At 35.1% G+C, this 27,345-nt stretch overlaps 1 protein-coding gene across 5 annotated transcripts in view; it reads right to left on the reverse strand.

Annotated features, from left to right (window-relative positions):
• Window positions 1-822: 822 nt before the first annotated feature.
• Window positions 823-27,345, reverse strand: part of LOC127870830 (TAF5-like RNA polymerase II p300/CBP-associated factor-associated factor 65 kDa subunit 5L) — a 51,655-nt gene continuing 25,132 nt past the window's right edge. The window contains exons 7-16 of one of the 5 annotated variants that reach the window (XM_052413387.1): window positions 18,881-18,916; window positions 12,165-12,378; window positions 6,860-7,057; window positions 5,492-5,601; window positions 4,544-4,625; window positions 3,835-3,946; window positions 3,280-3,448; window positions 2,714-2,836; window positions 2,303-2,366; window positions 823-1,905 (exon numbers count right to left, since the gene is read on the reverse strand). In XM_052413387.1, the coding sequence (XP_052269347.1) occupies window positions 1,794-1,905; window positions 2,303-2,366; window positions 2,714-2,836; window positions 3,280-3,448; window positions 3,835-3,946; window positions 4,544-4,625; window positions 5,492-5,601; window positions 6,860-7,057; window positions 12,165-12,378; window positions 18,881-18,916 (1,220 nt within the window). In that variant the 3' untranslated portion in view covers window positions 823-1,793. Of the gene's footprint in view, window positions 1,906-2,302; window positions 2,367-2,713; window positions 2,837-3,279; window positions 3,449-3,834; window positions 3,947-4,543; window positions 4,626-5,491; window positions 5,602-6,859; window positions 7,058-12,164; window positions 12,379-18,793; window positions 18,923-27,345 lie in introns of all 5 variants that reach the window. The other 4 variants (XM_052413372.1, XM_052413381.1, XM_052413364.1 and 1 more) reach the window with 4 other exon arrangements.

Below are 27,345 nucleotides of genomic sequence, written 5' to 3' on the forward strand. Positions count from 1 at the left end.
CCAAAGGGGAGAGTTGTCAGGCGAGTACCAGTTGTGCCTTACTTTCCGAGGGAGCTATCGCCAAGCGACAAAGTACTTTCTCTTTGCTGTACAACCTTTACACCACTGGTATTTTAAAGCACTTATATGGAATAGATTTTACAGTCGCAATTTTGAAAAATAATTAATAAAACAAAGACAATAGAGAACAGATTAAATTAAAATAAATACACATACTGTTATAAAGCAACAACTGGAATAAGATTCTACCTCTTTCTGTAAGGATATACTTACCTTGACTTCTAAATTCTAAGAATGATATTTTGCTGTAATTACTGAATTTCTGATAATCTTTTCAATTTAAGAAAAAGGTTACTATAATTTTACACATGGAAACAACTAATATTTACAAGTTAGAATTTAAAAAAGTTGTTTACATCAGGCGGATGTGATGTCATATTTTTAATATCCTGGTGTATTTCACAACTAATGAAATTTTTCTGTGCAAAATGCACTTCACATGGTGTTCCCCATAGCCTTACTTGCTTTTTTATGTGCATTGTGGCTACATGTATAGAGACGAAACATCCTTATTCGACTAATCTTAAATATGCACATATGTTAATATTAATACAAATGGAAAATAATATTTTCAGTGTAAGTATTTTTTCGAGTCCATACTTCCATACTCTTGCCATGGACTATAAATTGGCTGGTGAATAATTTTGATTGCATGGACATCTATAATTAGATTTTCAGCAAGATAGCAATTTTTTTTTACCGGTAATTATTTATTTCCTAAGAGGAACAATTAAGCAAAATAACTATCAACAAACAACAGAAAAATAATTCTTTTTTATTTAAAGTTCAGATATTTTATAAAAGTAACAAACTTATCTCTTAGTGTATAATACAAAATGCTGTACAGTAAATTTACATACTGGTAATACAATATGAAAAAGTACATATATTTAAAATGAAAAGGATAAGCTTTATAACCAACACCTAGAGTTGTCAACCCACTTTTAGAGAAAAAGGTTGTCAAGGTGTATCCAGCAAATTGCTTAGCGCTGATTGTTTAATAAAACTTTCACACCTTGTGTTCTTTGATAAGTAGTTTTTTAAGTATTCTTACCAAGAAAGTAAGACAGTATGATACATAAATTTTAGTGCTACAATTCAAACTCTCTGTTTACACCATGCTTGATATTTGTGTCATCAACTTTTAGAAAAGTTGCATAGCGATGAAATAGCAATTCAAACTGATTCCGCTGCCCCAAGCAATTTGATAACAACAAAGTTTATGTTCCGTTTGTAGGGATAGCAATTCACACTGCTCTAGCGGCCCGAAGCACATTGTTACTTATGATGTTTACATTCAATATGGAGAAGTATTTTTGTGGAATGCTCAAGCACATGGTTAGCACTGAAGTTCTGATTTAATGTGAACATGTAGCTTTTACACTGCTCCTGCTGCATATTTTGACAAGAAGCGTTTGAAACTTCTGGTGCCTAAAGAACATTGTAATCAGTTTAATTCTGATTCAATGTAAAAATGCATTGTTTCCATACTGCTTCTACTGCCTAAAGCAGTTTGTTCCAAGTGTAGATTTGATGTGAAGAAGTAGTATTTGATGCATTCTACTGAATTCCAGATTTAATGTGCTTCCTGGAGAACATTATTACCAGTGAAATGCAGATTCATTGTTAAGAGTCTGTTCACACTGTTCCTGTCGTCCAAAAACAAACACTGTTATCAATGATATTGACAGGGTTACCAGTGAAGTTATTATTTAATGTAAACAAGTTGGTTTTCACACTGCCCCAGCTGCCTGGAGCACATTGTGATCAGTGAAGTTCAGGTACACCACAGGTGTTGATTTTGTGGGAAACGCACCAAGAAGTTCAGCCGAATTGTGATTATCACTACAAAACAAACAACAACATGTAGAAACAAAGACGTCTGATCTTTTAGTCTGAAATATGCATACATCCTAAGTAATAAAAATTGATATGTTCGAATCAGTAACATTAATGTTATAATCTAAAACGAGATACAAACTTATTATTCATAAAAAATTATAATATTGTTTGTAAAACAAATAAAGAACATAATAAGACAAATGAACATATTTCGTGTGAGATTTTAACAAATGAAAAAGGATGTTTATTTCACCAATAGGCTAAACGATTCAACGCCATTAGGTTAATCCTTTAAATACACATTTCTTTCTTTATAAGGACTGTCTACTACTCTTCAACTATTGAACAAAAAAAATTCCATGCTTAAAATTTGATGTTGCTCTACTTATATCGTACTTACGAAGAAAGGACTGAACTAGCATTCTTGCTGAGATCCCAGATTCGAATACAGTTATCCAGTCCACCTGGAAAATACAGGCAAGGCTTTATTAAATAGGATTAACATTTCCTGATTAGCGTGTTTCCCAAATGTGACTCTGTCCATGCATTTGTATAGTGCATAAAATACTGTCTAAAGAGGCATTTAATAATTTTGATTTTTGAGTTTCTGACTTAGTTAAAAAATATAATCTAACTTTTGCACATGCAATTGATGAAACAATGTAGGATTTACAACAATTATACTAAATTCGACAAGATTAAACAGAGTACATCAATTCTCATTGTGTCATTTGTATTTTGAATATTGGCAACAAGTCCAAATAATTTAATATATTTCAGAACATTACAACAAATGTATTTATGCTTTTACCTGATGCCAGCATGGATGAACTCTGGTTGAAACTCAGGGTGTATATGACGTCTGTGTGACCCCTGAACTCCTTGAAAGGGGTGCCAGTTCTCAGGTCCCACACTCGTACCCTGCGGTCCTCACCTGACATGAGAAATTTCTGGAATTGTGTGCTAACCTTAATTTTTCATTTTAAACTTATGCTTAAGCCTTTTAAGTTTTCCTGTGTATTCGAAATCTATATTGTTTAATGGGAAATAAACAACAACAATCTGACAACTAAAACCTATGACAAATGCGACTCAGACCCCCGCACAGCTATGTAAGGGTGTCACAAGATTAAAAATCACATACTTGTTGTTCACTAGCAATGAAACAATTTGCACATATAAACTTCATGTTGATGACATATAATTTCCAAATTTATATTTCGAATTTTCTGAGACATAAGAACGTAGTTCCTGAGACATAAGAAAGTAGTTTGTTAGCATTTCATGCCGCCAGATTGACAGACATACCGACAGAACTAGGTATAACATACTCATTTCCCACATGAAACAAATAAGTCTTTCATTAAGAACACACACCAGCAGAGGCCAGCATTGTCCCATTGGGTGAGAAGGCCACAGCAAGCACAGAACTCTTGTGACCGGAGAGCAGACGTACTGACTTCCCCTCCTGAATGCTCCACATGCGAACTGTCTTATCACCTGAGCCAGTGGCTATATAGTTATTGTTTGGGTGGAAGCGAACACACTGAAAAATAATAATGATCATAAAACATGCCTGAGTCTATATGATTAAAAAAACTTTTCATCAAGTTTTGTATAGCTGTTTTGGTGTAAGTTACAATGCAATAAATTACAATATATTGTATATAAAATAAACAACCATCTTTAAAATAATTTTTTTTTATATAAATTGTTCTTCAGAAAAAACTTTCTTTGTCATGGTTGAAAAATTCATGCAGACACAACAAAGTTCAAATCCAAATTAAAATTGCTTATACATGTATTGGCCTATAGAATAATTTCTAAAATTTCTTTATAAAGTGCTTTCAGTTATTGTAAAAAAATAAATACTGACATAATGAGAAGAGCAGATACTTAATAAACGTCAAAATGATTGGCAAATAGACTTACATCAACATCATACGAATGGCCCACAAAGCTCCTCAGTGGGAAAGTTCTCTCTGTACTCCACAACTTGGCCGTCTGATCGTGAGAACAGGAGGCAAAATAATCCCCAACATCACTAGAAATACAGAGTTTAAAGAATGTCTTGCTTTTTTTTATTGTGTTTCACTCAATAATGTGTAATATTTAGTGTAAAATAATCCATTTAAGTTAAACCATACACATTAAAGAGTATTTAATGACAAATTGCATAAGAATAAATGTTCAAAAATGTGAAATTTCTATCTGAATTTTTTGGTTCAATTTATTTTACTTAAAATGTTTTCTTTTCTGGGGCAAAAATAAAGAAGTGTATTTTAAAACTATAAATTGTATATAGATTTCACAAAAAGCAAATTAACTATATCAACAATTAGTTGTGCTCTGTGAACAGGGGGTTTAATGAATTTGTGTAAAGATTAGGATGAGCAGTTCACGCACGGGCTTTTCAGGGACAGCAATTTCTGTTTATACTAGATTTCTGCTAAGAAGAGACTTTCTTTAAACAAAAAATATCATAAAAGCCATGATTAGCCTGTGCAGACTGCACACAGATAGGACGGCACTTTACACACATGCATTTTACCCTCTTTTCACATAGTGAGGCTCAAATATAATAAGGATCAGTTTGTAGCAACCCCTAAAGGGTCTGGTCACCAATTTGTTTGTGCCTAACCTGGAATCGACGTCCCACACTGGGTAGTTATGTCCCTTGTATACCGCAGCATTGGTCTGCTTCTCGATGTCCCATAACCTCACTGAAATACAAACCTACAAGCTATGATACGCTGTGGGATTTACATAACGCTGTTTAAAGTTTGCAAAATACTGTTCACAGAGAATGAATGTTTCTACAAGTTGTGTCCTGGCCTGGTTTCTCTATCTTTTTGCTAACAGTCCCTTCCCCTAACATTCTCTAAACTTATGATTTCAATGAAATAAATATTAAACACATCTTAGTAATCAAGCAAATTAAAATTGCTTGAGCATAAAAAATACAGAAATAAATAAACATACTGAATTTGCAGTTTCAAGTTTTAATTAAAAATGTTTTCAAAATTGTAAACTAGGCACAAATTAGTACAATAACTTGTCATTCAAATTTTGATGTAACTTCTGTGTCAATTAAATTGCATTTAGTTCATGACAACAGAGCCATTGAATCACAACAAAACAAATACACATACTTTAAACTGCCTAAAGGGGGCTACATGTACACTGTTACAAGTAAAGGCTTTAAGGTTTGTCTCTAAGTTGAAGGAAAAACGGTTATATGTTTGGGTATAATTTAAATTATTTTGCCCAATAAATTGAAGAGAATTGCATGAAATGTACTAAGAAGAATGGTGATCAGGTTTCATTTCTTGAATTAAGAATATGATTATAAAATATTCTAGTTGCTCTCACAAATAAGTCATTGGGAATAACCCAAACCCTTGGGAAAGTAATGGATTGCTGAAATAGTAAAAACATTAATATTAAACAATCTATATGTTTAAATATTTCATAGGTTTCCTACAAATGTTCACAAAAGTAGCCTTACAAATAGAGTATTTTGAAATGTTTGCAACTTCTGTTAAGACCAGCTTAAAACCTTTAATAGTTCTGTCCCTTTCCATCCTACCTGTGGTATCATCAGAGCAGGTGAGGAGGAAGTTGGAGTCCCAGGTGAAGCGTGCCTGGTACACTGCGCCAGTGTGGCCCCTCAATGTGACACACTCCACCTCCTCTCCACTGCAACAGTTCTAGAATCATACAATACTCAAATCTACTGAGAACATTGCTGCAGTGCTAGAAAAGCTATTTTTGACAATACATGTATGAGCCATGCTCTGTGAAAAGGGGTTTAATGCATGTGCCTAGTGGTGTACCAGATTAGCCTGTGCAGTCTGCACTGCCACAGGCTAATCAGGGAAGAAGATTTCCGCTTTTATGATATTTTTTGTCTCTTCTTAGCAAAAATCAAGTTTAACGCAAACATCCGCCATTTTTCTTTCAGAAGTGTTCATTAAACAGTGAATTATGGTACAGAAGTTTTCCAACTGAGCAAGCACATTCAAGCATTAGAACATTAAACACTAATAAACACGTGCTTTTTTACCCATTTAATTGCATCAAACAATAGATTATCACACTAAAAATGTCAAATCCCTCTGTAATGGTTAGTCTCCTATTAATTATACATGTAGTTAAGCAATCATGCAATCAGCTCAATGGGATCCGCCATATTGGAATTAAAAAAAAATCACTGGAAACAGAAATGAAAATTGAAGAAAAACAGGAGCCAAGACTGACCCCGTTATATTGGATTCTGCGTTATAAAAAATGAATTATATAAGATATATCCCTTATTCTCATAGTATCGGCCCTCCTCATTGTATCATGCCTTTGATGAAAACCCCTCAAGAAAAGCTCGACAGTTAATGTTTTTCTATTTTTAGAAGTTATAATTTATTTGCTGTTTATTAATGACTATTATGACGGTCTTTCTGTTTCTGGTTTTCATTCGGAAGTAGGACACGTGTATTTAAGGCCGATATTATGATTACGCATAACGTAATTGTGTAAGTTTGTTTTTGGTTTATTAGTAGATTTGTCAAATGTTGTATAAGCCGCTTATTTATGGGAAAAAAATAATTTAAGAGAAACATGAACTAGAGTTTCTTTTTTTTCCATTAAGAAACTATTTATAGAAAAAGAACATGCACATAGTCCCAAATCTTAGCAGCCAATCAGAAGGGCTGATATTATGAGAAACGGTGAACATGATACTGATTACGACATGGAGCTTAGTCTCACCAGTATTTTGGCAAAACATGACCGATTTAAATGCAGTTTTTGTTGTTATGTCGAAGAGAAAACATTAAACTATAGATTGACGTATTACACATGTATGTTTTTCAATATGTTCACTTAAAATATATAGATGTTTTTAATACGAGGGCTGATACTATGGATACACATGCTACAGTGTATTTGAACAATTAGCTACCTTAGTCTGTGTTTACTTCTTATCTCCTCTTCCTCTGCTGTGTTGAGATAGTCTGCTGCAATCCTGATCACAGAGGGACCGTCACTGTTGTCAACACTGGGAAAACTGCCTGGCAACAGTCGCCATAGCTTCACAGCACTGTCCTCAAACCCTCCACTCAGGTACATTTTGTCTGCAGATGTTGACGCACAGCATAGGCTGAAAAAAAGTTAGAGGAATAAATATTTAGAAGCTTTAAAAATGTCTAAACTTTTTAACTTAATGCTTAAGCTTTATATACTAAAACTGAAATACTTGACAGATATTTAATTCAATATAAAAATGTTATAAATGAAAAATCTCTTAAACTATAATTACATGTAAAACAATTATCATAGTGAAATAAGAATAAGCATTTAAGGTATTTGCTGTTGGATCTAGACGCTCTGATTTACCTTTAAAATTCTAGCTCGGATATAAGCATAACTAGGCCAAAAGCACTATTTAACTGAAATTGTGATCATACAAGCTGAACTGAAATGAATGTAACAAACTGAAGCTTAAGTATCAAATACATGCTAAACCTTAATCAGATTTCTCAACAAATGGAGAGAACAAGTTACATATTCCTGAAATATAAAGGATATTTGTTGGATTCGGTGGATTATCGATTTTAATTCACGAGTGATCATAGAAAATATATATTTTATATGATCACCAGTGAATTAAAATCGATAATGCACCAAAACCAACAAATTTTCATTTTATTTTATGCTTTTTTCACAGTTTATATACATTGTTAAAGAGTTAAACTAAAGAATTTCGTTGGGAAAATGACGTCATTTCGTCACAAAAATGACGTCATTTAGCATAAACAGTGAAAATTATCGATAATTTTCACTGATTTTCATTGTTTGAAACAGTGAAATTATCAGTTTTAATTCACTGATATTTCTCTATAAACCACAGGAAAGCATAAAAAAATATAGCTGATACTTAACTGAATACTGATACAACTAAACTATATAGCTGATACTTAACTGAATACTGATACAACTAAACTGATATAGCTGATACTTAACTGAATACTGATACAACTAAACTATATAGCTGATACTTAACTGAATACTGATACAACTAAACTGATATAGCTGATACTTAATTGAATACTGATACAACTAAACTGATATAGCTGATACTAAACTGAATACTGATACAACTAAACTATATAGCTGATACTTAACTGAATACTGATACAACTAAACTATATAGCTGATACTTAACTGAATACTGATACAACTAAACTGATATAGCTGATACTTAACTGAATACTGATACAACTAAACTATATAGCTGATACTTAACTGAATACTGATACAACTAAACTGATATAGCTGGTACTTTAGTGAATACTGATACAACTAAACTGATATAGCTGGTACTTAACTGAATACTGATACAACTAAACTGATATAGCTGATACTTAACTGAATACTGATACAACTAAACTGATATAGCTGATACTTAACTGAATACTGATACAACTAAACTGATATAGCTGGTACTTAACTGAATACTGATACAACTAAACTGATATAGCTGGTACTTAACTGAATACTGATACAACTAAACTGATATAGCTGATACTTAACTGAATACTGATACAACTAAACTGATATAGCTGATACTTAACTGAATACTGATACAACTAAACTGATATAGCTGGTACTTAAGTGAATACTGATACAACTAAACTGATATAGCTGATACTTAACTGAAGACTGATACAACTAAACTGATATAGCTGATACTTAACTGAATACTGATACAACTAAACTATATAGCTGATACTTAACTGAATACTGATACAACTAAACTATATAGCTGATACTTAACTGAATACTGATACAACTAAACTGATATAGCTGGTACTTAAGTGAATACTGATACAACTAAACTATATAGCTGATACTTAACTGAATACTGATACAACTAAACTGATATAGCTGGTACTTAAGTGAATACTGATACAACTAAACTATATAGCTGATACTTAACTGAATACTGATACAACTAAACTGATATAGCTGATACTTAACTGAATACTGATACAACTAAACTGATATAGCTGATACTTAACTGAATACTGATACAACTTAACTGAATACTGATACAACTAAACTATATAGCTGATACTTAACTGAATACTGATACAACTAAACTGATATAGCTGATACTTAACTGAATACTGATACAACTAAACTGATATAGCTGATACTTAACTGAATACTGATACAACTAAACTATATAGCTGATACTTAACTGAATACTGATACAACTAAACTGATATAGCTGATACTTAACTGAATACTGATACAACTAAACTGATATAGCTGGTACTTAAGTGAATACTGATACAACTAAACTATATAGCTGATACTTAACTGAATACTGATACAACTAAACTGATATAGTTGGTACTTAAGTGAATACTGATACAACTAAACTGATATAGCTGATACTTAACTGAATACTGATACAACTAAACTATATAGCTGATACTTAACTGAATACTGATACAACTAAACTATATAGCTGATACTTAACTGAATACTGATACAACTAAACTGATATAGCTGATACTTAACTGAATACTGATACAACTAAACTGATATAGCTGATAATTAACTGAATACTGATACAACTAAACTATATAGCTGATACTTAACTGAATACTGATACAACTAAACTGATATAGCTGATACTTAACTGAATACTGATACAACTAAACTGATATACTAGATACTTAACTGAATACTGATACAACTAAACTGATATAGCTGGTACTTAAGTGAATACTGATACAACTAAACTGATATAGCTGATACTTAACTGAATACTGATACAACTAAACTGATATAGCTGATACTTAACTGAATACTGATACAACTAAACTATATAGCTGATACTTAACTGAATACTGATACAACTAAACTGATATATCTGGTACTTTAGTGAATACTGATACAACTAAACTGATATAGCTGGTACTTAACTGAATACTGATACAACTAAACTGATATAGCTGATACTTAACTGAATACTGATACAACTAAACTGATATAGCTGATACTTAACTGAATACTGATACAACTAAACTGATATAGCTGGTACTTAACTGAATACTGATACAACTAAACTGATATAGCTGGTACTTAACTGAATACTGATACAACTAAACTGATATAGCTGATACTTAACTGAATACTGATACAACTAAACTGATATAGCTGATACTTAACTGAATACTGATACAACTAAACTGATATAGCTGGTACTTAACTGAATACTGATACAACTAAACTGATATAGCTGATACTTAACTGAAGACTGATACAACTAAACTGATATAGCTGATACTTAACTGAATACTGATACAACTAAACTATATAGCTGATACTTAACTGAATACTGATACAACTAAACTATATAGCTGATACTTAACTGAATACTGATACAACTAAACTGATATAGCTGGTACTTAAGTGAATACTGATACAACTAAACTATATAGCTGATACTTAACTGAATACTGATACAACTAAACTGATATAGCTGGTACTTAAGTGAATACTGATACAACTAAACTATATAGCTGATACTTAACTGAATACTGATACAACTAAACTGATATAGCTGATACTTAACTGAATACTGATACAACTAAACTGATATAGCTGATACTTAACTGAATACTGATACAACTTAACTGAATACTGATACAACTAAACTATATAGCTGATACTTAACTGAATACTGATATAACTAAACTGATATAGCTGATACTTAACTGAATACTGATACAACTAAACTGATATAGCTGATACTTAACTGAATACTGATACAACTAAACTATATAGCTGATACTTAACTGAATACTGATACAAATAAACTGATATAGCTGATACTTAACTGAATACTGATACAACTAAACTGATATAGCTGGTACTTAAGTGAATACTGATACAACTAAACTATATAGCTGATACTTAACTGAATACTGATACAACTAAACTGATATAGTTGGTACTTAAGTGAATACTGATACAACTAAACTGATATAGCTGATACTTAACTGAATACTGATACAACTAAACTATATAGCTGATACTTAACTGAATACTGATACAACTAAACTATATAGCTGATACTTAACTGAATACTGATACAACTAAACTGATATAGCTGATACTTAACTGAATACCGATACAACTAAACTGATATAGCTGATAATTAACTGAATACTGATACAACTAAACTATATAGCTGATACTTAACTGAATACTGATACAACTAAACTGATATAGCTGATACTTAACTGAATACTGATACAACTAAACTGATATAGCTGATACTTAACTGAATACTGATACAACTAAACTGATATAGCTGGTACTTAAGTGAATACTGATACAACTAAACTGATATAGCTGATACTTAACTGAATACTGATACAACTAAACTGATATATCTGATACTTAACTGAATACTGATACAACTAAACTATATAGCTGATACTTAACTGAATACTGATACAACTAAACTATATAGCTGATAATTAACTGAATACTGATACAACTAAACTATATAGCTGATACTTAACTGAATACTGATACAACTAAACTGATATAGCTGATACTTAACTGAATACTGATACAACTAAACTGATATAGCTGATACTTAACTGAATACTGATACAACTAAACTGATATAGCTGGTACTTAAGTGAATACTGATACAACTAAACTGATATAGCTGATACTTAACTGAATACTGATACAACTAAACTGATATATCTGATACTTAACTGAATACTGATACAACTAAACTATATAGCTGATACTTAACTGAATACTGATACAACTAAACTATATAGCTGATACTTAACTGAATACTGATACAACTAAACTGATATAGCTGGTACTTAAGTGAATACTGATACAACTAAACTGATATAGCTGATACCTAACTGAATACTGATACAACTAAACTATATAGCTGATACTTAACTGAATACTGATACAACTAAACTGATATAGCTGATACTTAACTGAATACTGATACAACTAAACTGATATAGCTGATACTTAACTGAATACTGATACAACTAAACTGATATAGCTGATACTTAACTGAATACTGATACAACTAAACTGAGAATAGAATAATCATAACAAGCCCTCCTCTGAAATAAATAGCAACCATACGGCAAATTTTGTAGCAGCCAAAAACCCTTCCTCAATTTACAACAAAACCCCTTCCATACCCTTGGTGAGCATTCAGGAAGGAGTAGAAGCATATGGATGGCAGCCCCGGGGGTCCGTCACGCACTGCTTTGATGACCTGCTTTAGGTTAGTGAGCCCCGCGTCATCTCGCACAACTTTGTTGTCGGGAATCACTGCCGGCGAGATTGGCTGAAATGGGCGACTCTCTGTCTTGTCTTCCACGAGGCTCAGAGCATCGTCTGGTTCTGTGCGAACTAAAGACCAGGGGCCCCTCTCATTAAATATTGTACAACTAATAAAAGTTTGGATGAAAGCTATGATTAGTTAATTTCTGTAATCATTTGTTCCTATCAATCTTTCACATAGTCTATATTTTTGATAAATACTTAGAATCAATATTTATTTGTAAAATGTTAATATTTCAATTGTCAGATTGCCTAAAGATGTTTGCTTAGACAATATCCTTTTAAAAAGTCTTTTTATAAGCTTATCCATGGAATTATTGGTGATAGATGGTAACTAGAATACCTATAATAATTGTTAACATTGGATATTTATATATCCATGTGAATTGTTTGTATTTCTTAAAAGTCCTATGGTATGCAACAGAAAACTCATTACATGTATAAATATAATATTGACATGTAAATGAATTCAAACTGACTAAATATAAACATTATCATCAGATCTATATTAACGTCATGTCATTAACTTAGTAATGCAGTTTTTTTAATAGATATGAAGAAATAAACATGTAAACATTTTTTTCAAGACCATATTACAGGTATGAAATAAAAATAAATATCAGAACACTAGGGTGCATGACGGTTAATGGTCAAATTTATTGGTAAATGGTCCTCAAGGTTTAGATCAGGACAACACTTAAGCTCAACAACAAGCCCAACACAATCATTGCTGATAGGTCAATCATAAGGTCACCAAACAACGCTAGTGCTTTTCTAAGTTCAAAACAAAGTTTGCATTAGCCACCTTTATAAATGTAATAATTGTAGAAAATGTTTATTTCTCTCAAATTTCTGTCTTTATATAGAGATAATTATGTATTAGACATACATGTAGCTTTCTTCATGCAAATATTTAGTTTGGCACCATTAAGAGACTGGTTATCATTTACTTTTATTTACAGTAGGCATTTACTATGAAACACTAGTGAATTAACAAATATAAACTTGTTACCAAATCAGATCAATCATTTTATGTTTGTGATGTCTTTTTCCTAACCTGCAGTTCTAAACATAGCTCAGATCCAATGAGGAACAATTACCAACTCGCCATCATTTTACACTAAAGACCTCTCAAAAGGGTTACTTGGCATTTCGTAAACACCGAAACAAAAACACACAAGGAACCGTCGGAGACGGGTGATGCTCCCCAAAGTTTTTTTTGTCACAATATTGCAATATATATTCAGATTAAAGGAAACGTCTTGAGGGCACAGTAGTTTGGGGGACAAGAATTTTTTTATAGAAAATTTCAAAGGGCCATAACTCTGTGAAAAATCATCCAACCAGAACCCGCTGATAATATGCACATCTCCTCTTGGTAGTGAAGCTTCCCATAAAGTTTCATTGAATTCCGGTCATTAGTTGCTGAGAAATAGACTGGACAAGAATTGCACTATATGTACATTTAATGGAAAATTTCAAAGGGCCATAACTCTGTGAAAAATCATCCGACCAGAACCCGCTGATAATATGCACATCTCCTCTTGGTAGTGAAGCTTCCCATAAAGTTTCATTGAATTCCGGTCATTAGTTGCTGAGAAATAGCCCGGACAAAAATTGTGCACGGACGGACACACGGACGGACAAACGAAGCGGCGACTTTACGTTCCCCCCAAAATAAATTTTGGAGGAGCATAAAAACAACAGAGGTCACCTACAACATAACATTAGGGGACGCGTATGGTGGGATAAGTTGGTTTCATCACACAATGTGATTGATAAAGGAAAGCAAACAAAACAATCACCATTTAATCAGTTAAAAAAAAAAGGTTCTTCTTTATAAGTGAAATATAAATGAGTTAAGTGCTACTTGCATATAAGTACCAACAAAGTTATTAAGATATTTTTAATTCAATATTACCTGTATAATACCATAGAAATAAAACATAACAAGACAATCGCCAAGCAGTATAGGTCCCCTACCGATGAAACTCTACCATTTTCAGCAATATTTCTAGTCTATTTGTTGCCATTGCAACGAGAATTCTTGACGTAGGAACAAAATGAAATGACATGCATAATCTCCATATTGCCATCTATCCATGTTTCAAGTTTCATTAATAAATACCAAGAACTTTTAAAGTTATCGCAGGATCCACTATTTTCAGCAATATATTTTTAGTCTATTTGTTTATATTTCTAGTCTATTTGTTGCCATAGCAACCAGAATTCTTACCTAGGAACAAAATGAAATGACGTGCATAATCTCCATATTGCCATCTATCCATGTTTAAGGTTTCATGAAAAAATATCAAGAACTTTTAAAGTTATCGCAGGATCCAGAAAAGTGTGACGGACTGACGCACAGAGCACAAACCACAAGTCCCCTCCGGTTTCACCGGTAGGGGACAAAAAGTGACTAATGCAAGGAATATATATTGTCGTTATTTTTTAAATAAATGCTATGCAAGGAAAAGGGTGGGGAAAGGGATGCTATTTGTATTTAAAAAAAGAAAGAAAAGAAAACCAGAAATTTTCCAAGAAAGTGTGCTTCACTATTCATCAGCTCTGACAGTATAATGCATGAGGTCTGACAGTATAATGCATGAGGTCTGACAGTATAATGCATGAGGTCTGACAGTCACCTATTCATCAGCTCTGACAGTATAATGCATGAGGTCTGACAGTCACCTATTCATCAGCTCTGACAGTATAATGCATGAGGTCTGACAGTCACCTCATATATGAAAAGCTTTAGAAATATATGAAGCTGATAACACTTAGTAATTTCAGCTAAAAGGAATTTGCATAGAAAATTACAGGACAATATCTTGCTTCTGCCTAAAGTTATTGAGCAGAAACCATTTATATATTTTTTTTATTAACAGTGACCCTGACTAAACTGGCCTGATGCTATTCTTACCTAGGTCTACATGTATTCTACCTACAAACAAAATTACAGCACAAACTGTTTTTCAATTTTTAGTATTAGTGCCCTTGCCCCAGTGGCCTCAAATGCAATCCCTAACTAGATCAAGATGTAACGCACATTAAATCTGTATACATTCATTTTTAGCACCAGTAACCTTAAACTTGCCCACTGGCCTCAAATGCAATCTCTCACTACTAGATCAGGATGTAACCCACTTTTAATCTTTTTTATATATACTTTTAGCACCAGTGACCTTTACCTTGACATAACTGGTCTCAAATGCAGCCCATACTACTAGATCAGGATGTAACCCATTTTTAATCTTTTTATATATACTTTTAGCACCAGTGACCTTTACCTTGACCTAACTGGTCTCAAATGCAGCCCATACTCAGTCTTTATAGAGAAATGTATTGTTGTATATTTAATTTTCCAACTTCTTAGTACACAAATGGAGAATTCTTCTGCTAAATGGAAGATAACAAGGCCCAAAGTCTCTCAACTGAGTTACAAAGAAATGACGTGTTCTGTGCAGCCCAAGATGCAATTAGAACAAAATGTTATATTTGATTAAGTTTCATGAAGGTTGAACTGCAAATGTGACTTTTAGAGTGTTAACACGGTTTTACCATAGCCATATAATGAAAAATGCCATGCTTTCCAACAGACCGGAACCATTTTCGAACTCATCTAACATATCATTCAAAAAAATGTTCTGACCAAGTTCAATGAAGACTTGAATATAAATGTCACTTTTAGAGTGTTAAGTACGTTTTACTGTAGCCATATAAGGACCCCCTAACGGCCATTTTTTTCAACAAACCAGAACAATTTTAGAACTCATCAAAGATATCATACAAACTAATATTCTGACCAATTTTCATGAAGATTTAATAAATATGATTTCTAGAGTGTTAACAAGGTTTTACTATAGCCATATTAGGAAAAATGCCCCACCCCCTAGTGGCCATGTTTTTCAACCAAGCGAAACCATTTTCAATCTCGTCCAAGATATCATTGGGACAAATCTTCTGACCAGTGGCCATGTTTTTTAACAAACTAGTACCAATTTTTGAAAGTTATCCAAGATATCATTGAAAACAATCTTATGACCAAGTTTCATGAAGATTAGACAATAAATGTGGCTTCTAGAGTATAATACGGTTTTACTATAGCCAAATTAGGAAAAATGCCCCACCCCTGGTGACCATGTTTTTCAACCAAGTGGAACCATTTTCAATCTCGTCCAAGATATCATTGGGACAAATCTTCTGACCAAGTTTCGTGAAGATATGAAAAAAAAGTGGCTTCTAGAGTGTTGACAAGGCAAATCATGACGCTCCACTATGAATAAAAAGGTGATCACAAAAGCTCACCATTAGCATATCGTGCTCAGGTGAGCTAAAAAGGGGCCTCAATATCATAAATTGCTGGTAAGAGTTATAGAACTTGGTCAGTGACCTCACACAACAACCCCAAAAGGCATGTAAAAGTTTCAGTACAATACCTGTTGTAGAAACAGTGATTTGGACATGTTGCAGGATTACCTTAAACAATTGTTTAACTCTTTAAGTGCTGGAACCAAATTTTGAAGGCCTTTGCAAACAGTTTGGATCCAGATGAGACGCCACAGAATGTGGCGTCTCATCAGGATCCAAACTGTTTGCTTTTCTTATAGTATTCTTTGAAAAAAATCGAAGAAAATGCTAATTTTAGAAATTCAGCAGACGATATTTTAGCAGAAGACAAATTTCCCAGCATGCAAAGGGTTAAGTTCAAAGAAGGGCATAATTCTTCCGAATTACAGGTTGAAGTGATTGAACTTGGTCAGCAACCACACACAATTACCCCAAACACATGACACTCGCAACATCTGGGTGAGCAGTATAGCATGGCATATTTGGTGAATAGTCAAGCCTAATAAAAGGTGAAGATTCAAAATACGCTTAATTGTGATGGACAGTAGGTTTTCTACTGATAAAAATAAAGAAATGAACATCTTTTAGTGGGATTTCTGATACAGTGGTTGTTTCTGTTCAGCAAACATGTGATTGATTTAAACATTTCAAACTTATTTTACGAGGGTGTAGATAATATTTCAGGTAATGTTTTAGGGAGATGGAAATGAAGTCAGGGCTAATAAAATTAGGGTCAACATGGCTAGGTTCATGATTAATTAAAACTCCTCCCAAGCTATGATGAAAGGATTAATACCCAGTTCTGACTTCATAAACCATCTCCAAACATTGCTTTTTTCCTGCAGCTAATGAAGCCATTGCGCAATTAAATTCAGGCATTTTTCATGGTTGAATGAAGAATTATAGCTGAATCCCAATACACTGTTACTCCAATATAACGCTCTCCGTTATAACGCTGAATCCTATATAACGCGGGTGGGTCTTGGATCCCGTTTTTTCTCCAACCTTCCATTTCTGATTCAAATCCATGTTATGCAATTTCATGTATTTTCAAACAATTGAAAGATGAAAGGCGAACATATCTTGATTGCTTTATTATACTGTCCATTGAACCGATTTTAATCGCTCTGAGGTTAAACAACACCGACAGCTAATTGGTGTTATTCTGTTGTGTAATGTCAATAAAGGTGTGAAAAACTCGCGTGTCAGTTTTATTACATGTATTCCCTATCAGAGCGATACGGTGCGCTAATTTCAATAAGTTAAGTGCAAGCCGGATAATTATAAAATTAAAGTTATTAAAATCCATAAAACTATACTTACTTTGAAAGGATTGCAGTTTGACTATATAATAAAGGAGCGGCTTTGAAATAAACTGCGCACAGTATAAAACAAGTTTTTCTGTCATTTCATTATCATTCTAGTATTTAGTCATTTAAATAAATAATCCAGACCATTTATTTGCATGCTAAGGCAGTGTTATTGTTAACAGAGATTCACTTCCATTTTTGCCCGGTATCAGAAAGTCCCCGGAAAGCACGTTTTTTGCATGACGGCGTATGACGCAATAAAACCTTTCTTTGTACATGTAACGAATTGCATTCAATCTAAATTTAAATTCCCGCGTCCAATAAAAGCTCTGCCCCATAATGCACTGTCCCCTTTACACTTCTGAAAAATGGCATATGCATATAGTTGTGTTTATGAAATTCGTAAACATATTTATCATCATAAATGTTTAAGATTATTATTTTTTTTAAGTGATGTTGTAACTTTATTGGATTATCGGATAAATGTGCGCATTAGAAAAGCGGTATGTATAATGTTATTGATACGATTTGGCTTATATGCATGTATTCGCGGATGACAACACAGAATGGTAATACACAGTACCTATATTATAGGCTATACTATACCTGTGTTATAGCCCCCTTCAATAAATGAGCTCAAAACTTATAACGGGGTTCCGTTTATAACGCTGTTGCGTGGCTTGGACCCCGTCATCCGCGTTATATTGGAGTTACAGTGTAACTTCAAACAAATAATAACTTTTATATAATTGGCTATTTTGCTATTACCAAGTAAATCTAGGTATGAACAAAAAAAGCTTTTTACCAACTGCAATTTTACCTACACCTTGGTAATGGCAGAATGAAAACCTCCAACATCGACAACAGGTTGAAACAATGAAACAAGTGAATAAACTGGTGGTAAAAGTTACCCTGCTCAAAGGGGGTAGATGAACTAGAGTAGACACCTGCAACTAAAATAAGCACTTATAAGCACTCATACTAGCCATAGAAAAGATTCATCTCAACATCACATACACTGGACACATAGTCACAAAGCCACCTCAACATCACATACCCCGGACACACAGTCACAAAGGCATTTGAGACTTAAGACGTAAAATAAATAAACAAGGTTTCCTATGTGTTTTGTCCATTGATTTATAGCAGTTAGTAAGTATATTTATTTCCAAAGCAAGTCAAACTAAAGTATGTCAAATAAAGACTTAATGAGAGAAAATTATCATTTAACTTATTTGTTTTTACTCAGCATTTTACCTAGGATTTATCAATAATTAAATTAAATTTATCAAACAAACAAGATATGTGTTTTTCCCCTTCTGCGCCGCTTTGAAGCTATATATTTGACATTTGACCTGGAAGGATGACCTTGACCTTTCACCACTTTAAATGTGCAGCTCCATGAGATACACGTGCATGCCAAATATGAAGTTGCTATCTTCAATATTGCAAAAGTTATGGCAAAATGTTAAAGTTGGAGCAAACAAACACACAAACCAACCAACCAACAGACAGGGCAAAAACAATATGTCACCCACTATAGTGGTGGGGGACATAATAAAATATCCACAACAAAGTAAATTGATGCTACAATTTTTTTCTGGTAATATTACCAAAACAAACATCTTTTTTTATTACAATGTTTAAATCTCCTTGTTCTGTACAAGAAAGAATTGTTATCTCAGAACAGAACAGTTTTAAGAATTTAGTTTACCATCATTTCTTTATCATAAATCTGAGAGAGGCTTGTGAACATGGACAAGTTGTTGATGTTGAAACACTTTTTTGTTGTTGAGCATAATGTTTATTTACTCTCTTTTTTAATTTCATAGGTTATCTTTGTTAACATTTTATTTCATAAGACTGTTTTATTTATTTGGGATATGCTACTTTGATTATATTAAATTTCAATTATAATACTGTGTTTATATGAATAAAATTTGAATACAATGTTTAAATATTCCATAAAGGAAGCTCATCATACAATTAGTCTATTTAAATTTCACATATACCTGTTCATTCAACACTAAATATGTTACATGTAATTTGTTAAGCCATGATTCACTACAACAGATCAAAATGTGTACAATTGTATATCTATTCTATTAGCAAACATGCACACATAATACAACAGTGCCATACGACTTGTTCAACATGTTAAAAGAAAATGAATAGTGTGTGTCACAAGTTTCACAACTGAGGTATGAAAACACAATGTTATAACATGCAAAATAACTAACATATATCTATAATAAAACAAGAGTGCACTAATGGTAAATAAATTGTAAAAGAGTTTACCTAGGGTCATAGCTTTTTACCCCCTCTTACCTTTTATTCACACATTCATTTAATTTAATTCAGATTGAATAATACAGATTTCTTCAAGAATGATAACACAGTTTTTCTAAGATTTGACATGATAACCTTTTTTATTGATTCACATGTCAAATATTACATCTTGACCTTAATATTGTTAAGATATAAATTCTGACTAAATTTCATCAAGATTGGGTGACAAATGCGGCATGTGAAGCCATGATACTGTTTCTCTTATCTTCAACCTTGTGATGTAATTTTTTGAAGCAATTAATCCACCATATGTACAATATGCTCAAAAATGAAAAAAATAAACATTCATGTTTTTATTCTAATACTTTAAGAGGTTAACTCATTTTCATAATTAAACCAATTTCATAACCAACTAAATTCAATACTTGTGATCTTTTTTGAAGCAAAGACTTTTTCATTTGGCCTAAGTGCAAGAGCAACAACAGCTTTGTTAGGATTTTGGCGCGTCTTCAAACACACGACGTCGCCGCAATCCTTCAGGTTTTATTTGACGTCATATTTATATACTTGTTATTGTACGTTACTTTTTGAAAAGTCAGATAAAGGTACGAACCTACACAACACGTAGTTATCTATTACGATCGCACATTTTGGTGCCATGACAATTCATTCTAAGCGCACATTTTGGTGCCATGACAATTCATTCTAAGCGCACATTTTGGTGCCATGACAATTCATTCTAAGCGCACATTTTGGTGCCGTGATCATTCATTCTTAGCGCACATTTTGGTGCCGTGATCATTCATTCTAAGCGCACATTTTGGTGCCGTGATCATTCATTCTTAGCGCACATTTTGGTGCCGTGAACAAAACAGAAACATGAACCTACAGAAGTTATTAGCAGCAAGAGACAGACATAGAGTTATGCTTGAAGATTTATTTCTGCAACTAGAAACGGCAAAGGAAAATAACTCATACGATGAATTTGAGCTGTGCTTTGAAATGATCAATGACGTTCTTGCATTTTTGATGTCTGTTGACAAGAAGATAACTAACACCACTGACGCAGAAAACATTGCTACAGAGCTCAGAGAAACAGCTGCATACAGTTTTCATCTGAAATTAAAGTTGCACAAATATAAGAAGCATTCAGCAAACGCTAAACAAGGTTTGAGAACCCCACCCGCTAGCCTAGAACATGAAGCTGGAAACACTAACCAGTCATCGATACCGCACATACAAGCCCCAGCTGTACAGGAGCCGCACATACAAGCCCTAGCTGTACAGGAACCGCGCTAGATGATACAGCAAGTACAGAAACAGCTGCAGATGCCACATCATTTACCAAAATTAAAACTACCAACTTTCAACGGTGAATTAATGAACTGGCCTACGTTTTGGGATTCGCTTTCATCCGCCGTACACAACAACCCCCACTTGCCTGACATACAGAAGTTTTCATACCTGAAATCTCTTATGCAAGACGAAGATGCCAGAACAATTGAGGGATTTACGCTAAGTAACGTTAACTACCAACAAGCTGTAAATTTACTACAACATCGGTATGGACAGATTCAGGAGATCACAGCTGCCTACATGTCCAACTTACTACAGCTGCCCTCACCCGCCGCAAACATCCGAGAACTTCGTTACTTCTACGATCGTCTGGAAACCAACATCCGAGGTTTAGAGGCACTTGGAGAGGCACAGGATTCCTACGGTAATCTGTTGATTCCTATTATTTTAGAAAGACTTCCGTAGGAAACCCGCAAAAATCTAGCCCGAGAAAATAAAATCGGAAAGTGGACTCTCCCAGATTTTAGGCAAGCTATTTTTTCGCGAGATCGATATTATGGAAGCTGGGAATAGTCATGAAATCCGCAACACACCATTTCCGACAGCAGCCTTCCATTCAAGTGTATGAACAGAAATCGACAGAAGCGAACCGATGCAAATACGCGAATGACAGTCAGTGAACGTGAGAGTAGGAAGAGACGAACAGAATGTGTATTTTGCGGAAAACAACATAATGGTGACTGTTATTTTGTAAGTAGCATTCCCTAGAGAGTTTCTATTGTGAAAAACAAGAAACTGTGTTTTAATTGTTTAAGTAACAGACATTCAGTGAGAGATTGTCCATCGTCAGGGAGATGCAGACATTGTGCAGGTAAACAACACACGAGTTTGTGCGAGAATACACACGCAAAGACGCCGTCCACAGGAAACGGAACAGCCGTTACCAGAAGTCACCCGAATGAAAGTATTGGAAGGGCTTGTAAGAATGATACCAGTGCTACAGTGCTTCACACCACTGCGAAATCGGCCCCCTCTAACGTGCTGCTGAAAACTGCGGTAGCACCAGTGTATTCACACGGGATGTGCTTAGACGCTAACATTTTGATGGATGAAGGAGCACAGCAGTCTTTCATCACACAGGATATGGCCGATCATCTGCACTTGAACCGTGAAGGTTCTGACGTCATTAATCTATCCGCGTTTGGAGATCAAGCCCAGAAGACACAGCGACTGGACACATCCACAGTGCAATTGGTAGCGGACGACGGTGAAAAGATCCCGATATGTGTGTTGATTGTACCCTTCATTGCAAAATCACTGTCCAACTACTTCCGGTCATCTGTTACAGATCTTTCTTATCTCTGGGGCCTTAAGCTTGCACACCAAATTACATCAGAAACAGATTTGGAGATAAACATTTTGATCGGTGCCGACCACTTCTGGGATATTGTTGATGAAATCATCAGAGGTGACGGCCCAACTGCAGTTGGATCTCGTCTTGGTTTCTTATTGTCAGGGCCACTTCTGGAAAGCGCAAATCATGGAACGAGCGTTATGGATGTTATCACTACACATGTAGCTACAGATGTATCACGCCTCTGGGATATTGAGACGTTAGGCATCAAAACCGGAAGACGCAGAACAGGCATGCTCAGTCGACCATATGAAAAGCTACCAAGGCACGTGTATAACGTTTACAGACGGTAAATACACAGCAAGATTGCCATGGAAAGAGGAACACGCTCCTCTACCTACAAATTACAAAATAGCAAGGAAGAGAACAGAAAGTAGCATAAGAAAAATAAACAAAGATCCAGCAACACTTGCCTGTTAGACGCGGTTTCTTTGATCGTGTCGAAAACGATAACACATCGGCTTGTATTCACTATATTCCACATCATGGGGTTAAAAAGGACTCTTCTACAACTCCAATGAGAATTGTGTACGATTGTAGTTGTCGACAAGCAACCGGAAGTGCCAGTCTCAATGATTGTTTAATGTCAACGCCACCGGAACTCAATGATCTCACATTGCTACTGATGAAGTTTGAGTAGGCAAGTACGGTGTTGTCTCTGACATAGAGAAGGCATTTCTCAACGTTATGCTTCATGAAGATGATCGTGATGTCAAAAGATTCCTTTGGCTGTCGGACCCTACAGACCCATGCAGTCCACTGACGACATACCGTTTCCGAGCTGTTTTATTCGGAGCAAGGTGTTCTCCATTTATTCTAAGCGCAACAATTTTGAAGCACTTGACCCTGAACAAAGACAACACAGCGGCGAGCACAATCAGCAATGACCTATACGTCGACAACGTCGTTTCAAGTTTCACATCAGAGACTGATGTACTGAATTACTTCCGCCACGCACGTGATTTGATGGCATCCGGCGGCTTTAACCTGAGATCATGAACGTCAAATTCAAGCGCACTGAAGACTATGGCAGAAGCTGAAGGTGTCGTAGACAATGATGCTGTGATAAAGGTGTTAGGTTTGCTATGGGAACCGGAAATAGACCAGATGTCATTTGTCATGCGCTCCATAAATTCCAAGGAAAAAACTACTAAGCGTGGAATTTTACAGCAGACGTCGAAGATTTATGACCCGCTTGGCATGTAAGCCCCAGTCACCATTCGTGCAAAGTTGCTGATTCATGACCTATGGAAGCGGAAGTATGTGTGGGACACACCAATTCAGGAACGTGAACAAAACGCCTGGCTTCACATCGCAGAAGACTTAAATGAAGCTATGACGACATTGTTCCCGAGACAGTATTTTCCGGACAACCTATCGAACATGGTCGATGACGATTACGTGTTACACGTGCTTGTTGACGCCAGTACACGTGCGTACGGCGCAGTTGCATACCTGAACACATCGTCGAGTTCAGCGTTTGTCTTTGCCAAGAACCGAGTGGCTCCATTAACTGAATTATCTCTACCAAGGCTGGAATTAATGGCGGCGCTCATTTGCGCACGTGTCGCCCAGCACGTGATGAAAGCTGTTCTTTGCAAGAGAGTAGCTTGCTGGTCTGACAGTCAGATCACGCTGCATTGGATACATTCTACAAAACAATTCAAACGTTTTGAAAAGAACAGAGTAGAAGAGATCCGGAAGCTCGTCCCAGACGCGGAATAGCAGTATTGTCCGACAGTCGACAATCCGGCAGATCTCCAGACACGTTGCATCTTTGCGTCTCAACTTAAGAAAAGCATTCTTTGGAGAGAAGGTCCCCCATGGCTGAATGACAAAAGTAAATGTCCGTCGTGGAATACAGCAGCAATCATGACAGTGTTGTTGGAAACAGAAGAAGAAAAAGAAGAAGAGGAAAAAAAAGAAGAAGAAGAAGAAGATGATAATGATGAAATCGTTTGCGTACAGACCTCCAACTTGATGTCAGCAACTGATTCTCTTTTCATTGTCGATTGCGAAAGATTTAGCAGTTATCGGAAATTAATTCGTACTACTGCTTACGTATACAGATTCGTAAGAAATTGCCGGTCAACACCAGAAACTCGACAACTCGGTTGTATTTCTGTGAATGAAATGAACTTTGCTGAGAAAGCATTGATACGAAGTCTCCAGAACCAGAGCTACAATGACGTAATGACAGAGCTAAACAAGAGCACCGCCTTGCGGGTGCAGACCGCTCATCTATTTTCTTTTTAAAGGTGAAGGGACTCTCATTTTCAATCACAAAGGAGGGAGGAGTGGAGTGAAGAGGGGTGTATAGTGTGGGGTTGTGGACATTTATTACACTATCTTCCAAAAAAGCGAAAAAAAAAAAAAAAAAAAAAAAAAAAAAAAATGGGGGGGGGGGGGGGGTATAGTGTGAGGGTGTGGTGATAATTTGTGAGATGATCTTAAAAAAAAAAAAAAAAAAAAAAAAATCAAAAAAAAAAAAATTTGGGGGGGTGGGGTGGGGTGGGGGGGGTGGGGTGGGGGTATAGTGTGAGGGTGTGGTGGTCATTTGTGAGATGATCTTAAAAAAAAAAAAAAAAAAAAAAATTAAAAAAAATTGGGGGGGGGGAGGGGGGAGGGGGGGGAGGGGGGGGAGGGCACGGGGGATGGTTTGGGTGAAGTCTATAGTGGTATGTCAGGTAAGAGTAGTTTCATCAAAGTATCAATCAAATCTTATCATAAATAAAGAAGTTATGGCAATTTTAGCAAAATTTAATAATTTGACCTTGAGAGTCAAGGTCATTCAAAGGTCAAAGTAAAATTCAAGTTGCCAGGTACAGTAACCTCATGATAGCATGTAAGTATTTGAAGTTTGAAAGCAATAGCCTTGATACTTCGAGTGGATCGAAACACAAAATTTAACCATATATTAAAAGTTACTAAGTCAAAAAGGGCCATAATTCCGTAACAATGACAACCAGAGTTATGCAACTTGTCCTTTTACTGTACCCTTATGATAGTTTGTGAGTGTTCCAAGTATGAAAGCAGTATCTATGATACTTTAGGGGTAAAGTGACCAAAACATAAATCTTAACAAAATTTTCAATTTTCTAAGTATAAAGGGCCCATAATTCCGTCCAAATGCCAGTATGAGTTACATAACTTTGCCTGCACCGTCCCCTTATGATAGTTCATAAATCTTGCAAGTATGAAAGCAATAGCTTTGATACTGTAGGAATAAAGTGGACCTAAACACAAAACTTAATCATATTTTCGATTTTCTAAGTATAAAAAGGGCACATAATTCTGTCAAAATGCCAGTCAGAGTTACATTACTTTGCCTGCACAGTCCCCTTATGATAGTTAGTAAGTGTTGCAAGTATGAAAGCAATAGCTTTGATGCTTAAGGAATAAAATGGACCTAAACACAAAACTTAACCAAAATTGTCAATTTTCTAAGTATAAAAAGGGCACATAATTCTGTCAAAATGCATGCCAGAGTTATCTAACTTTGCCTGCCCAGTCCCCTCATGATAGTTAGTAAGTGTACCAAGTTTGAATGCAATAGCATTGATACTTACTGAGAAAAGTGGAACTAAACGCAAAACTTAACCAAAATTTTCCATTTTTTTAGGTATAAAAAGGGCACATAATTCTGTCAAAATGCACGCCAGAGTTATCTAACTTTGCCTGCCTAGTCCCCTCATGATAGTAAGTAAGTGTACCAAGTTTGAATGCAATAGCATTGATACTTTCTGAGAAAAGTGGACCTAAACGCAAAACTTAACCGGACGCCGACGCCAACGCCAACGCCAACGCCAACGCCAACGCCGACGCCGACGCCAAGGTGATGACAATAGCTCATAATTTTTTTTCAAAAAATAGATGAGCTAAAAATAACAACATACGACAGTCGATCATTAAGCAATTACGTCTATATATTGACGATGACGGATGCATTCGCTGAGGCGGGGGGATTCACAACGCAATTCCCTTATCTCCTGCCTACACGTAGTCATTTTACGACATTGATCATTACAGACGCTCATTGCAGCCAGTTACATGCCGGCGTTTTGCAGACAGTAACTCACATACGACAAAATACTGGATACTTCGATTCGCCAGCGAGTCAAGGGTATTTTAAGGAAATGTACTACGTGCTTGAAGATCAACAGCAGACCCTACAGAGCGCCTACCTCCCCTCCACTTCCGAAAGACAGAGTTTCTGACGAGGCACCCTTCACTGTTACCGGCTTAGACTTTACGGGCGCCCTTCACGTCAGAGAGAAAACAGGTATACAGAAGTTGTACATTTGCCTATTTACCTGTGCCAGTACCCGAGCCGTGCATCTTGAAGTTGTTCCCGATTTATCAGAAGAAACCTTCATG

The sequence above is a fragment of the Dreissena polymorpha genome, chromosome 1 (assembly GCF_020536995.1).
Source record: "Dreissena polymorpha isolate Duluth1 chromosome 1, UMN_Dpol_1.0, whole genome shotgun sequence".
Taxonomy (NCBI): domain Eukaryota; kingdom Metazoa; phylum Mollusca; class Bivalvia; order Myida; family Dreissenidae; genus Dreissena; species Dreissena polymorpha.